The 15,453-nt window shown below is 36.0% G+C and overlaps 1 long non-coding RNA gene and 3 gene segments (V, D, J or C); 3 read left to right on the top strand and 1 right to left on the bottom strand.

The window, feature by feature from the left end:
- LOC113747085 (Ig heavy chain V region 5A-like) overlaps positions 1-11,310 on the top strand; it is a 37,780-nt gene extending 26,470 nt beyond the window's left edge. Inside the window, 1 exon segment of the V gene segment in view lies at positions 11,292-11,310. Coding sequence covers positions 11,292-11,295 — 4 coding nt within the window.
- LOC113747087 (uncharacterized) overlaps positions 1-11,712 on the bottom strand; it is a 64,621-nt gene extending 52,909 nt beyond the window's left edge. Inside the window, exon 1 of the long non-coding RNA XR_003463321.1 lies at positions 11,664-11,712. This is a non-coding gene — a long non-coding RNA (uncharacterized LOC113747087). The remainder of the gene's footprint in view (positions 1-11,663) is intronic.
- Positions 1-15,453, top strand: part of LOC104939250 (Ig mu chain C region membrane-bound form-like) — a 99,188-nt gene that overhangs the window by 59,202 nt on the left and 24,533 nt on the right. The window contains 1 exon segment of the C gene segment in view: positions 11,664-11,712. Within this exon segment, the coding sequence occupies positions 11,664-11,712 (49 nt within the window).
- The window catches only part of LOC109141993 (Ig mu chain C region membrane-bound form-like), a 42,008-nt gene that overhangs the window by 25,942 nt on the left and 613 nt on the right, over positions 1-15,453 (top strand). The window contains 5 exon segments of the C gene segment in view: positions 4,776-4,784; positions 11,108-11,158; positions 13,242-13,538; positions 14,618-14,959; positions 15,064-15,378. Of these exon segments, the coding sequence occupies positions 4,776-4,784; positions 11,108-11,158; positions 13,242-13,538; positions 14,618-14,959; positions 15,064-15,378 (1,014 nt within the window).

The raw sequence follows: 15,453 nt of genomic DNA on the forward strand, positions 1-15,453 counted from the left end.
AATTCAGGAGATTTTGTAAATAGTCACAAGACTAAAGATCTGCAGTCAAGCGAGTAGCTCTGCAAGGCTGTAGTGCACTTATGTTAAACATATATACATTTTACCATGCACACCATCTTTGTTTAGCATGCAATAGCTGTCAAGCTGTTTCACTAAATGCCAAAACTGTCAACCTCCTGGTGACACTATAGGAAAAGTGTGAAGTCCATCATCTGGGGACCATGAATGTCAGATTTTTTATTTTTTTTTTTAATCTGAGAAACTGAAACTGAAGCACAAGTCTCTGTGCCTCAAGAAAAAGATGCGGTAATTTCACCAAATCACGCATTTATGCAATAGCTATATTTTTTTTTCAAAAGCTCTCTTTCATCATACTTGGCCTTCTGCAAAGATAATACATGTGACATATGGAAAAAAAACAACAACATAAAATACAGTTTCTACAACTACTTGTAGTTAAGTTGTTGTCAGATTATTGAAAGATGTTTCAAATGTGAAGATTATGGTCAAAATAAGTATTCACATAGTATTCAATAATCAAAATGACTATATTGCTAGTGTTAAATAAAGATGACAACCCAACCATTGTGTTAGGATCACCCAACCTTTGATGATATACCCGACAAAAACATGTTATAAATATATATCCTCTTGTCAGAACCTATTGATCCTGTTTCAGTTCTTTTGTTTCTAATTCACATTTAGTGTAGGTCATTATATGTCAATGTCATATTAATATGTCATTGGTTATAGGTGTCCTTTATCATAACTCTGAAACCCTTTCAGGAGGGTGTACAACAAAAACAAAAGAAAAACTAAGAAATAAGAAGAAGAATAATAATAATAATTGAAAAACAATCAACAAATAGCGTTTTACTGCTGATTCCTTTCACATTAATAGTTCTTTAACATTTCTTATTGAATTTATATGAAAAACACTAAAGTTAAAATGACAGCAATTTCATGATAGCCAGTGTGCAGGGTGGAGTTTTTGTATGGAGTTATATTACAGTGCAATATACAGTGGTGGCCACAGTGATATATCATGTGACAAAAACCTCTTTCACTGAAAATGCGGTGCTGATACAAAAAATGAGTAGTTGAGACATGTGTCCAAAAAACCTTTCTTGGGAAGAGCAAAGATGTTCAAAGATTAACACTTAAGTGTTCTTAAAGGAATATGTTTAGCCATTTTGAGTTTAATGTGACAGTTTCCTTAAAATTCAGGAGATTTTGTAAATAGTCACAAGACTAAAGATCTGCAGTCAAGCGAGTAGCTCTGCAAGGCTGTAGTGCACTTATGTTAAACATATATACATTTTACCATGCACACCATCTTTGTTTAGCATGCGATAGCTGTCAAGGTGTTTCACTAAATGCCAAAACTGTCAACCTCCTGGTGGCACTATAGGAAAACCTGGGAGGGATATATCATCTGGAGACCATGAACGTCTGTAAAAAATGTATGGTGCTATCTTGAGTTAAAACCACCAAAGTGTGAAAAATGTAAAAAAAAAAAAAACTGAACTGAAAAACTGAAAAAATAATCAACAGGTAACTTTTCGCTGCTGATTCCTTTCACATGATTAGATCTGAAAAATACTTGATGAACTCATGTGAAATCACTAAAGATAAAATGACAGAAGATTCGTGTCATGATAGCCAGTGTGAAGAGTTTTTGTATGGCGTTATATCACAGTGGATGGCTACTACCACAGTGATATATCCTGTGACAAAAACCTCTAACTGAGAAGGAAAAACACAGAATAGTTTTAGTGTAAAGGGTAAAATGAAAATGAAAATGTGGAATGATGTTTAATGATGGCTTCGCTGAGTGAGTATAGAAATCTAACAATACACTATATCGAGCAGAGGTTTTTGTAAGAGCAAATGACACTGTGGATGGGGTGGGACCCACAGTGATATGTGATAATACAAAAACCTGTCTTGAACTGAAATGAAGCACAAAGTCTCTTTGCCTTTGAAGAAGGGTAAATTGGATTTATGTTTACTTGTTTGTCTTTATATATCATTTTTACCCTAAAAAATAATCCCCTGGCTGAACCTGTTGAACCTATTTTATGCTACAATTGTTTTGTTCCTCATTCAAAGGGGTGGATATCATCTCTCCATGTTTTTACTGCATGTAGATCAATAGCTATATTTATATGTCATTGTTATATTGTATCATTATATTAATTGTGAATCCCTTTTCAGCGGGGTGTACAACAAAACCAAGTGAAAAAAAAACTGGGGTGACCGAGCGTTTTCCGTTGCCGCCCCCAGGCTCTGGAATAAGCTTCCCGTCGAGATGCGTCTCGTTTCTGACCTGGGCCGTTTTAAATCCAAACCCACTTATTTAGGATGGCTTTTAACACCCAGTAGTATGATGACACTTTTATCATTTCTTATTCAATTTTGTTGCATTTTATTGTTTTTATTGTTTTTATTTTGTTTGTTTTTTACCTATTGTTCTCGTTATTTATCTACTGTAAAGCACTTTGGTACACCGAAAGGACTGTTGTAAAGGGCTGTATAAATAAAGTACATAATAATAATAATAATAATAATAATAATAATAATAACTGAAAATATAATCAACAGGTAACTTTTCGCTGCTGATTCCTTTCACATGATTAGATCTGAAAAATATTTGATGAACTCATGTGAAATCACTAAAGATAAAATGACAGAAGATTCGTGTCATGATAATCAGTGTGAAGAGTTTTTGTATGGAGTTATATCACAGTGTATTACTACAACCACAGTGATATATCCTGTGACAAAAACCTCTAACTGAGAAGGGAAAACACAGAATAGTTTTAGTTTAAAGGGTAAAATTAAAATGAAAATGTGGAATGATGTTTAATGATGGCTCCTGTTGAGTGAGTATAGAAATCTAACAATGCACTATATCAAGCAGAGGTTTTTGTAAGAGCGAGACTGTGGATGGAGTGGCGGCCACAGTGATATGTGATAATACAAAAACCTGTCCTGAACTAAACTGAAGCACAAAGTCTCTTTGCCTTTGAAACAAAAAGAAGGGTAAATTAATTTTATGTTTAACTGTTTGTTTTTATATATTATTTTAGAACCAGGGCTGTTGTGTTGTGTTTTTCAGAGAAGAGTATGACAGCTACATTGAGGTGGAGTTTTTGCATTATGGTTTTTCACTGTGTTGGGGAGTAGCCACAGTGATTCACACCATTACAAAAACCTCTAAAGGCAGACAAAGGTCTTTGTACTGTAAATGAAAGCTGGATGTAAACACTCAGTACAAATGTCAGAGCTTCATTATCATACAGTCAGTCCAAATCAACAAAAATTTTAGATATGAACAATATGGCTGAAAACCAATCTGAAAATGTACTGAATGTAAAAAAATCATCAGAAACAAATGAACACTAAACAAGCATACATAAATATATAACTGTATTTATATAGTTGTTATATTCTTGTGTTCTCACAACCGGAATCTTGAAGGTCACGTGACTTGGACACAAAACCATAGGTAAAGAATAAGCAGAAAAAATGTAACAGTCACACAATTCAAGGTCCATTATTGTAATCCCTCTATGTTTTTGCACTTTGGACCAACGTAGCCAGGGTACGTTTTACTGTATATATATATAATAAAAGAAAAAAAAGAAGGAAAATCACAGAATAGTTTTAGTTTAAAGGGTAAAATGAAAATGAAAATGTGGAATGATGTTTTATGATGGCTTCGCTGAGTGAGTATAGAAATCTAACAATGCACTATATCGAGCAGAGGTTTTTGTAAGAGCAAGTGACACTGTGGATGGAGTGGCCACAGTGATATGTGGTAATACAAAAACCTGTCCTGAACTGAAATGAAGCACAAAGTCTCTTTGCCTTTGAAGAAGGGTAAATTGGATTTATGTTTAATTGTTTGTCTTTATATATCATTTTTACCCTAAAAAACAATCCCCCTGGGTGAGCCTGTTGAACCTATTTTATGCTACAATTGTTTTGTTCCTCATTAAAAGTGGTGGATATCATCTCTCCATGTTTTTACTGCCTGTAGATCAATAGCTATATTTATATGTCATTGTTATATTGTATCATTATATTAATTGTAAATCCCTTTTCAGCGGGGTGTACAACAAAACCAAATGAAAAAAAGAAATATAATAATGATACTACTACTACTACTACTACTACTACTACTACTACTACTACTACTAATAATAATAATAACTGAAAAAATAATCAACAGGTAACTGTTCGCTGCTGATTCCTTTCACATGATTAGATCTGAAAAATACTTGATGAACTCATGTGAAATCACGATCAAGATAAAATGACAGAAGATTCGTGTCATGATAATCAGTGTGAAGAGTAATGACAGAAGATTCGTGTCATGATAATCAGTGTGAAGAGTTTTTGTGTGGAGTTATATCACAGTGTATAACTACAACCACAGTGATATATCCTGTGACAAAAACCTCTAACTGAGAAGGAAATTAGGTGCTGATACGAAAAACAAGTAGGTGAGACGTGTCCAATAAAACTCATGTTTAAAGATTGTCTATAATGTGACAAAAGAGTGACAAGAGATGCAGTTTTCCTACCATGCAGGAGATTTGAAAATGTGATTATCAAAAAAGTAGAATGGTCGTTCATGGTTTCATAGCTTTACTGTAAAACGGTGTTGAAAAACAGTAAATTCTCCTGCTGAGTACAAAGAGTACAAAACACTGATCACACAGACATATATCAGGCAGAGGTTTTTGTATTAGTGTGTGGCATTGTGTATGGGGGCAACCACAGTGATATATCCTGTAACAAAAACCTCTAACTGAAAAGGAAATGTGGTGCTGATATGAAAAACAAGTAGGTAAGACGTGCCCAATAAAAGTCATGTTTAAAGATTGTCTATAATGTGTTCTTATACAAAAGATTGTGTTCAGTCACTATGAGCTTATAAAAGAGATCCAGTTTTCCTACCATGCAGGAGATCGTGTAAATATTCACAAAGTAAAAATGTGATTATCAAGAAAGAATGGTCGTTCATGGTTTCATAGCTTTACTGTAAAACAGTGTTAAACTATAGTAAATTCTCCTGCTGAGTACAAAGAGTACAAAACTGATCACACAGCTGCACATATCAGTCAGAGGTTTTTGTATTAGTGTGTGGCATTGTGTACGGGGGCTACCACAGTGATATGTGGCAATACAAAAAGCAGTCCTGAACTCAACTGAAGCCTGAGAGTTACTGTGCTCATGAAAAAGAGATGATATTAGAAAAAACAGAGCATCCCACAAATGTATTAGAAATGGAGAGAAAAAAAAACAGGAAAATAACAACACCTCAATAAAGTTTCATTGATTTCACATTTCACACAAACACAACAAAAACCCTACAGTTGAGTGACAGCAAGTTTGTCTCATGATAGCCAGTGTGCACGTTGTTGTATGGAGTTATATCACAATGAAAAAAAAAGAGATAAAATAAAAATTTTTTGGTCAAAGATAATTTGATGTCAGTTTAATTAAAGTTTGTATAAAATGTAAGTTAATGGCCACAAATGAAGTGTCAAATGAGTATTTATTTATCACATCGCTCTTTATTTGCTATCCTTAACTTTAATCAAACTTTTGTACCAACACACATGCAGGGTTAAACTCAAACCTAAATTTGAGATACTATAGAAACAGAAACAAAAAATGTCTGTAAATTTTGGACTTGTGGTTATCAACATCCTTACTGGGTAATATTTATGCAACACAGAGGAAACAATCTTCACCACAACAGGTGCTTCCTCATCCAGTTAACAAACAGAAACTTTAGACTGAAAGCCAAAGGCTCAGACACCAGAACTGATAACACATGATAATACATTATACAAAAGCAAGCTGGAGAAACTGGATTTGTCTGTTTACAAGAGGGAAACTATTAATAATTCAACAGCAGCCTCAGTTCAGGGTATATCCCAAAATTTGTAGAAATCAATTTAAAAAATGACAATAAATAATAAGATGATAAATAATTAAATATCCCTGTATTAAATGTGAAATTTCAGTTCACGTTCATGTTATAATAACATGTTTTGTATTGTTTTATAACAAGAAACATTTGTTCAGTTTCACAATGCACAAAATTCCCCCAAAACTGGTTAGTGCATTCCCCGTCCTCACAACCATTAATGATACATGTCCACCTGATCAATACAAACTTAAAACACTGAATCAATACAGACTCTTCCGTTTTTTACTGACCACGGTAAATGCCAGCAATAAATGTCAGTGTGATGTGTATTCACAATAAATCTGAATCAGGGATAATGCTGATTGCTTGTCTCGTTGAGATGAGAATCTCTTTTTGCAAGAGAGACTAAGGAGAGAAGAAGCACCTGTGGATGATGATGCAGATACAAGTGTGGGTGAGGCGCCAACAGCCAGTAGGAAGAGAAAGGTCCTAGAACATATGATAGCCCAGCAGAGAGAATCCTGAGAGAGAGAGAAGATAAGAATGATAAGAAAGAGAGAAATATACAGAGAGAAGCACAGTTTGGGAGATTTTAGGGCAGGGGTCTCCAATCTGTTCCACAAAGGGCTCTTCGTTGGTTGGAACAAAAACCTGCAGCCACACTGGCCCTTTGTAGAACAGTTTGGAGTCCCCTGTTTTAGGGAGATTAGAAGAAAAAGCCCTGCAGCCTGCTGACTTCTTTTTTAATTCAGACAGGAACGTTCTACTTTACATAGGCTATACACAACACTCTAGAAGGTATGTGGTCGAATGAGATGGCAAAGCATTTCTATAAAAAAAGTTGGGGACTGTAACAAGAACAATGACAAATTAAGCCAAGAAGAAAGCAGCAGAAGGAAACGAAAGGCTATGTTGGAGAGGACAAATATAGTGGAAGCTTGAAACTTTGCTCATAAACAGCAGGATTTAGAGTTGGAGTCAACAAATTAAGTTGGCATGGTGAGTCTTTGAACAAAAAAAACAAAACTTTATTGACATGGTTCAACAGTGTGTTGACAGAGCTGCTAAATATGGCAAATTTGATGTAAAATGTACTGTCTTGTTTACCTACTCACTGGGGTCACTGGCAGCAGTCACTCGCCCGGCAGGTGGTCACACCCGGCAGGTGGTCACACCCAGGCAGGTGTCTCTCGTACGTGTGCGCCGTTACTGACTGATGTAAACTCAGATCTGACTACATATATTCCCTGTAATACTTACAAGCTGTTGTTGCATAGAAGAGATGTCCCGTGTCCCGTTACCGGTGTATTTTCCTCTGGATTCCGCTCAGGAAACGAGAGCAGTCTAACGTTACATGCACATTAGATATCGTACATGGAAAATGGAAAAAACCCTAACGTGATTATGTTAGTACACAATGTAAAATCACGTTACTGTACACTAAGTCACCTAACGTTACTGTAATTACTGTATTATTTTCAGGTCTCTATTAATATGGCCCTTCACAATCCACTTCTTCTTCATCACTTTGTTATTTGGGAACTGAAATCAAATAATGGAGCTGTTATGCAAATTCTGGCATCCAGTGATGATGACCAATTTTAAAAATATTTGTGAAATATTTCAAACATTCAGGTCTGGGGGATAGCTTGAATTAATCCCTCAAGCAATCCATCCAGACCTGCTGGAATTGAAATTATAATATGTTGGATTCCATACTGCAATTGTCCAAGGAGATATCTGCATTACTGACCAATAGCCAGTACAAGGGAATTGCACAGATCAAACACCATGAAGTCAGTGATTCTGTTCCTCAAGTTATTCAAGGATGCTACCAATGACCTTGAGTTCACTCGCTTGAGTCCCAGCACGTTGCTTGTAGTGGCGTGGTCTATCAGACTCACTGAACACTCTATCCCACGAACCCTTGCTCTCGAAAGTTTCCAGTGTGTGTGATGGATGCATCCCCTCCCACGATTACAAAGCTCCCAACTCCTAAAATGCAATAGACACTGGAGCCAGAGGCAAGAGCCATTGACATCTACTGTTGTTACTGACAAAAAAGAAGATAACTTGGACAGTAATAGTGCGTTGAAGTAATAATAATGGTGATTAATGCATTAGCATTACATACAATGTTGTAGCAAATGCAACCAATTTTACTCTGTATTTCTGGTATGTGGTCACGTTGTCAACTCGTTTAAAGCGATTAAAGATTTTGGGATGAATAAAGAGACTGCGAACACTTCTCTGTACACTCTTCGACAGAGAGGACCAGGAAACAACTCAACTCATTGTTCCCCTCATCATGCATCTGTTCATCATTCTTCATTCATTTTTTAGAAGACAATTTGTGAGTAATAACTAACAAATGTACATGATATTTTATCTGATAGCTTGCACTGGCAAGTGAAGCACCCCTGTGTCACCCATGTGTCACTGTTTAATTTTGGTTGTAGAGTGACAGTGTGCAGGTGAGTGTATGCTCTTGTTAAAACTTTGGAGATTTAAAATAAGTGATAAGTATTATTACAGTATTCACATAGTTCATTTTCATTTGTTAGCCAACCAACTGGTACCCTTTAGATAAATAGGTTGAGTGCTACATATCTATGTTAAAAGGTCTATAGGCATAATAATAAAGTAATCCAATCCAAAACTGTAAAACATGAACTATAACGATGCGTCCTGCATCTCAGCACCAAATCCTGTTGATGAAATAGCAGAACATCGCAGCACTCTCAAACAGCGATCGTCAATGATGTAAGTTTTTCAGAGAACACTTCCCTGTGCTCTCAAAAACTTTATCCAAGGCATCACAGGATCTAGTGTGTGGTCAGAGAGGGCATTTAATGTCTGTGGTCACATCTTTGAAGAGACATGAGGTTTACAGTAGAGTTGCACGATACCCACGGTATGCACGGTACCCCGCGGTGCCAAATCATAATTACTATACTAGAAATTTTACACGACGGTACTACCGTGGATTACTATACTACCGGTGCCAGTCTCCGCTACATAGCAGCCGCCTCTGCTCTTCTCCCGGCTTCTCATTCTACTCCTTTGTAAACAAACCAGCATGGAACCGCAACCGGACTACACAGCTGCTGAATGATTGGCTGTTTGCCTGTTACTGGTGACGTCCAGGGATATGATAGGCTGTTTCCGCACGCTGGGTCCGCCCGTCTGTTAGCTGATTGGCTGTTCGTTGTTTCTGCCGGCAAGAACAAACTCCGCGAAGACAGCTCCACTTCGATAGAAACTCGCTTCAAAACAAACAACAAGCTAAAGTTTCTGTCTCGCCCAGACACGAGACAACACACTCACCATGGAGAAGCCCGCGGCCCGAGCAGCGAGTCTGCCGTGGCGTCTTCGTCAGTGGCAACACTTATTTTGCTTAAAAAACAAACGTCGTTGTTCAAACTAACTTGTACAAATACATTGCAGTTTTAAAAATAATAATAATAAAAAAGGCTGCAGTATCGCGATATACCCGAACCGCGAGCTACTTTGTCTGGTATAGTATCGTGGTTACTCATTTTGGTATCGTGACAACTCTAGTTTACAGTTGCCTTGTTATAACAATGGAGGAAAAACTATAGTGGTGGCTGTTGCTGGATACCCAGAGCACTACGATTTTACAACATGGTGCGTGAGATTTCTGGAAAGCTGTTTTAAAATGTACTAATAGTTCAATGGTAACATACAGTTCTATGTTTGTGCTAAGCTGACATTATCTCACTTTCAGTGTCTTCCTGGGCAAATCTAAACCCAAAATCTAATACTGACGTTAAACATACCCTACTGCAAACTAATGCTCAGCCACTCAGGAGGACTGATGGACTCCCTGTAGTTGGTGGTTTTTGTGGCCCAGCGATTGAAAGCAGATTGTTAAACTCTGAGATTGTAACATGTAACTTCTCTGTGAGCAAGATCCATATCTTGCCTGCACAAGATGATAACTTTAACAGATAAAAAATATCACCTATGGTGACTTCACTTGCTCCGTACTGAGGCGCATCCACACTTGTTGATGAACGCAATGGGCAAATTTCAGAAGCATAGCCCTCCTTTCAATTTAACACTGTAAATTTGAGAAGATGTGACAATGAAGCTTTAATTGACCGGTTTGCGAACCTGAGTCAAAGATGCCGACCCTTGTCATGGGTCCTTCCTAGACCGGATAGAAGATAGTGAGGTTTTTAATGTATGTTAGGGTCATGTTGGTAATGCAAATGGATGTTTTATGCAAGAGAGGAGTGTAATGGTTAATGTTTGTTTTTTTTAGGAGGAAGGCAGACAACACAGGAAGAGAACAGTCTGACAACACACGGGGAAAACAAGGTTGTGTTCTAGTCTGCTAATTTTGCAAGTAGCACTTAATACTAAAATATTGGCACACGTCAGTAAAAGCATTAGATATTCCAGAGATGGATGGTACAGCTGATTAAAATAGCTATGATAGATCATATGCAAATAATAACTGTTATAAAAATTAATTATAATAGTAATAATAATAATGATGCTGTTGAACATCAACAGACCATTAACTCATATCAAACTTAACAGTAATTCAATTCATTCAGTGATTCATAGGTATCTGCTTATGTTGACTCCATGCTGCAGGAACTGGAGCTGACAGGAGCGTCTGATAAAGAGGAAGCGTTCACTAACCGTCGGCAAACACACTTAATTTTATGTAACCCAGACCACAGGAAATGAATATCTCAAGGGAAGTGGTTCATAAATAGTACAGTGGTAATTGCTTTGTCAGTGAAACATGTTTACTTTTCTTGGTGTAAACAATACTTTTAGTATTTGTAATAGAAACAGATTGAAATATAGCACTGTGACAGCTACTTTGACTACTGGGGAAAAGGGACACAAGTCACCGTAACTTCCGGTGAGTAATAATTGAAAATATCATGATGAATTATATCAAAATTTTGAGTAAAGGCAATTAAATTTATGTCTGTTTATTATTAAATTTATGTTAAGTCATGGTGTACTTAAACTCTGATGTAATTTGCAGCAAAAGCAAAGCATCAGGGTAAATATTAGGTATTTACAATAGATTACTGAATAAGTACAACAATTTCTGAGATTGGCTTGGATTAGTATTTTTGTACGAAAGGGTTATTGAAATCTATCACTGTGACGATTACTTTGACTACTGGGGAAAAGGAACAATGGTGACCGTCACATCAGGTAAAATAAGATTCTTTAATCTTCATATTGAAAATGTGATAATTGAACTGTTTATTATAACATATTTCAACCTTAGTGACAGCATCTTTTAGGTGCTAGTTTTTGTATGTTGGTTGTGTTGACATATTACACTGTGACGGTGCTTTTGACTACTGGGGAAAAGGCACAATGGTCACAGTTACATCAGGTAAGTTCATCTTATTTTGTTGTTTCTAATGTGTCCATTTAGATTTAAAAAACGTTTTAGTACTTTTTGAGAATTACAGTTTGGACTCAGGTCATTCATTTCTTGGATACCGTAAGTAAAATGTGTTAAAAGTAATAGACTTTGTTTAAAGTTTGGGAGAGAAAATCATTTTAGGCTCCATCTTCTAAATCGTTCTTTGTAAAAGCCAATGAAAATGTGTCTGAAGTTAGATCATCGTAAAATAACCAACTACGGTAAGCGTAAATATCTGGGAACAGGTTTTTGTATGCACTGGTTTATAATTTGTTCAACTGTGACGATGCTTTTGACTACTGGGGAAAAGGCACAATGGTCACAGTTACATCAGGTAAGTTCATCTTATTTTGTTGTTTCTAATGGGTCCATTTAGATTTAAAAAACGTTTTAGTAATTTTTGAGAATTACAGTTTGGACTCAGGTCATTCATTTCTTGGATACCGTAAGAAACATGTTAAAACTAATAGACTTTGTTTAAAGTTTGGCAGTGAAAATCATTTTAGGCTCCATCTTCGAAATCATTATTTGCAAAAGCCAATAAAAATGTGTCTGAAGTTAGATCATCATAAAATAACCAACCAATGGAAAGCGTAAATATCTGGGAACAGGTTTTTGTATGCACTGGTTTATAATTTGTTCAACTGTGACTATGCTTTTGACTACTGGGGAAAAGGCACTATGGTCACCGTCACCTCAGGTATGTAATTTGAATGTTTCTGACTAGAGAATAAAATTCCTGATCATGTTACTAAAATATATTTTATAATTTTCATGTTGTCACAACTGTTGGCCAGTGATGAGACAGCCGACAGTATTTTTTTGCCCGACCAAAAAGTCTCGAATAGTTTAAAAATTAGAAGGGAAGTTTAGTTTTAACAGGTGAATATTTGAGATAGATTTTAACTGGCACCAAAACCAAACTGTATGACATGAAGTAACGGGATATCATGGCAATGAGTTTTTGTGAGAAGGGTTAATTGACTTTCTTAACTGTGATGGCTGGGCTTTCGACTACTGGGGAAAAGGCACTATGGTAACGGTGTCATCAGGTAAGATTTGTCCTGTTTAAAATGTACAATGTAAGAGGTCATTTTAAGTTTTACTGTAACTTCTCAACGTGTCAAATGTCACTTCAAAAGTATTATATATATTCAAAAGTGTTTTAATGCAGTACGTAGGGTAAAAAGTCAAACAGTGATATTCTCAGTGGGACTCACTGGTGGATATTTATGGCTTGTGTATTTTGGGTCATTAAATAGATTTTATAACATAATGGGATTCATTAAGTGTCGAGGTAGACTATGCACTCGACATTAGTAGACGTAGAGTTTTGATACTAACAGCTAAATAGATTCAGCACTGTGCTACTATGCTGCTTTTGACTACTGGGGAAAGGGAACAACAGTAACTGTTTCTTCAGGTAAGAAAAGTCTTTAATGTCATACATAATCGCTGAATTTGAACAAATTTAATATGTTTTTTTATCAGAATACAGCGTTTCTCAACCCAGTTAATGGATGTTTACCAACTTTACACCTTCATCAATTCAATTTGAAAACAACAGCAATGATTATTGTCAAAGTTGTGCATTTAAAGTAGTTTACCGGTTTATATAGAGAATACCAAAACAACCACAAATAATATTATCGAGGGAGGTTAACCTTAGTGCAACAAACAACATCTAAATAATTAAGATGGAGAAACACGAAGGTCTGTTTGAATATGTTCATGTTCAACATATTAAAATACTTTCAGTGCTGTGCTTTGTTAGACAATTGACTGGTTGAAGACATCTCTGTTATGTAGAATATTATTTTAATTTTGGTATTTTATTAACACATTTGCTTTTTCCTTTTTTAGCCACTCCATCTGGACCAACTGTGTTTCCTCTGTCGCAATGTGGTTCTGGGACTGACAACACGATCACTCTTGGCTGTTATGCCACCGGCTTCACACCCTCCTCACTGACCTATGCATGGACCAAAGAGGGGACTGCCTTGACAAACTCTATTCAGTACCCTCCTGTACAGAAAAACAGCCTTTATTCTGGAATCAGTCAAATCCAAGTGAGCAAACAGGACTGGGACGCAATGAAGACTTTCCAATGTGCCGTGACACATTCAGCGGGAAGTGGACAGGCTAATTTCCAGAAGACAAGTAAGCCTAATGCTAAGTCATATTTAAATATTTTTTCAGTAGTTGATTTGAAATCGAGCAGGTTTACATGGTGGAGTTGTTGATATATTTTATAATGGTCCAACATTTTTTTTAGCAGCAGTTTTTTTTATTTTTTTTATTGAAGATATTAGTTATATATAACAAATGATAATGATAAATAATGTCAGGGCTGGCTAAACTTAGGTAGAATTCAGTATCAAACATAATAGAAGAAACAGAACTATACTACAAGGCTACTTCATCACTACTTTTGAGAAGCTTAAAAATAAACTTAAATTGCACTACAACATTACAAAAACTGTTAAACTGAATTATAGAACAGTTATATGTAGTTATATGGTGGAAGTTGTATAAATATGCATTTCAATGTTCTTTATACAATGTACAATAGGGAGACAAAAAAGACAAGGGACACAATATAAATAAATAAATAATTCTTTTTTTTGTGGGTTTACTGTAAAATGTCATTAGAGGCAGACTTTGTAGATTTATCTTGAGCTGCAATAATTGGTGATTTCAAAGCAACATAAACACATAAAAAGAGAAGAACATAACATAACTGATGCCAAATCCTTAAATATTTCTAGTTTTATAATTCTTAAACCAAAGGTGGAACAAACAGGCTGAAACATGTATTCAGCTTCTATTTTATTCTTTACTAATATACTGTATGCCCCCTGCCTATCTGAGAACAGGTTATTGCAATTTGTTCTGCTTTTTTCCATCAATCTGCATAATTCTAGTTATGCAGATAGATGGAAACTGTATGTTGATCATTAACATTCATGTAACACTAGATCTGCGTTTGCTTGCCTGGGCAGCCAATGTATATGCAGAAGCAAGGATTAAAGCTCTGCTGTTCAGTTATGTCAGTTTTTGTTTTCCTTTTACTTATAAGTTATCATATACGGAAATGTAAAAAAGATTTATAGTTATATAAAAGTATAGATAAAGTATATACATATATATACATTGTTCACCTCTGCTTCTGCATATATACTGTAAATTATTCGCTGCTTCTGCATACATATTTTTGTGTGTGTGTGTTTATTTTTCAGAGCCGCATTATCAAATGCCAAATATTAGTGTGTCGGCCTCCTCCCCCTCTGATGACAAAAGCGAGGCTTCCTTCTCCTGCTTTGCTAAAGATTTTTCACCAAAAGATCACAAACTGACATGGCTGAAAGATAATGCGGACATCACCAACAAAATATACGAGGTCACAACACCTGTTCAGGGAAGAGAGGAGAACGGATATACTGTATACAGTGCAGCAAGTTTTCTCAGTGTACCGTCCGATGGCTTGAATAAGGACACTCGGTTTACATGTCTGTTTGAGGGGAAAGGTGAAGGCGGCATTAAAACATACGTGAATGAATCTGTGACCTACGGTTGTCCAAGTGAGTAAAAAATTTACAAAAAAACATATTTGTAAGTTATAATTTAACTCCCATGGTTTTGCAGTCATTTCTGTGCAATAATTGTTCATTATGTATTTATGCAGCAATATCATGTTCTGGAGGAGATGTGGACATAACTATCATCGGCCCTACAAATCAGGACATGTTTATTAGCGGAAACGGAAAGATACATTGTCAAGTCCAAGAAAACAAACCATCTGTTACGAGTGTTTTGTGGCAGGACGAGAATGGACACACCTTGATTGAGTACTCAAAGTCCACCGATAATGGAAAAAAAGTAATAAATCTTGCACTTGACATCACATATAATGAATGGAACCAGGGGATCAAGCGCTACTGTGTTGTTGAACACTCAGAGTGGCTTGAGCCAGTCAAGAAAATCTACGAAAGGAGTATTGGTAAGAAAACTATTCAGCAGCTAAAAGTGTGTGTGTTTGATTCCTTTTGTCTTGTCATCATACACAGTGTTATTG

Source organism: Larimichthys crocea, chromosome XII (assembly GCF_000972845.2).
Source record: "Larimichthys crocea isolate SSNF chromosome XII, L_crocea_2.0, whole genome shotgun sequence".
NCBI lineage: Eukaryota > Metazoa > Chordata > Actinopteri > Sciaenidae > Larimichthys > Larimichthys crocea.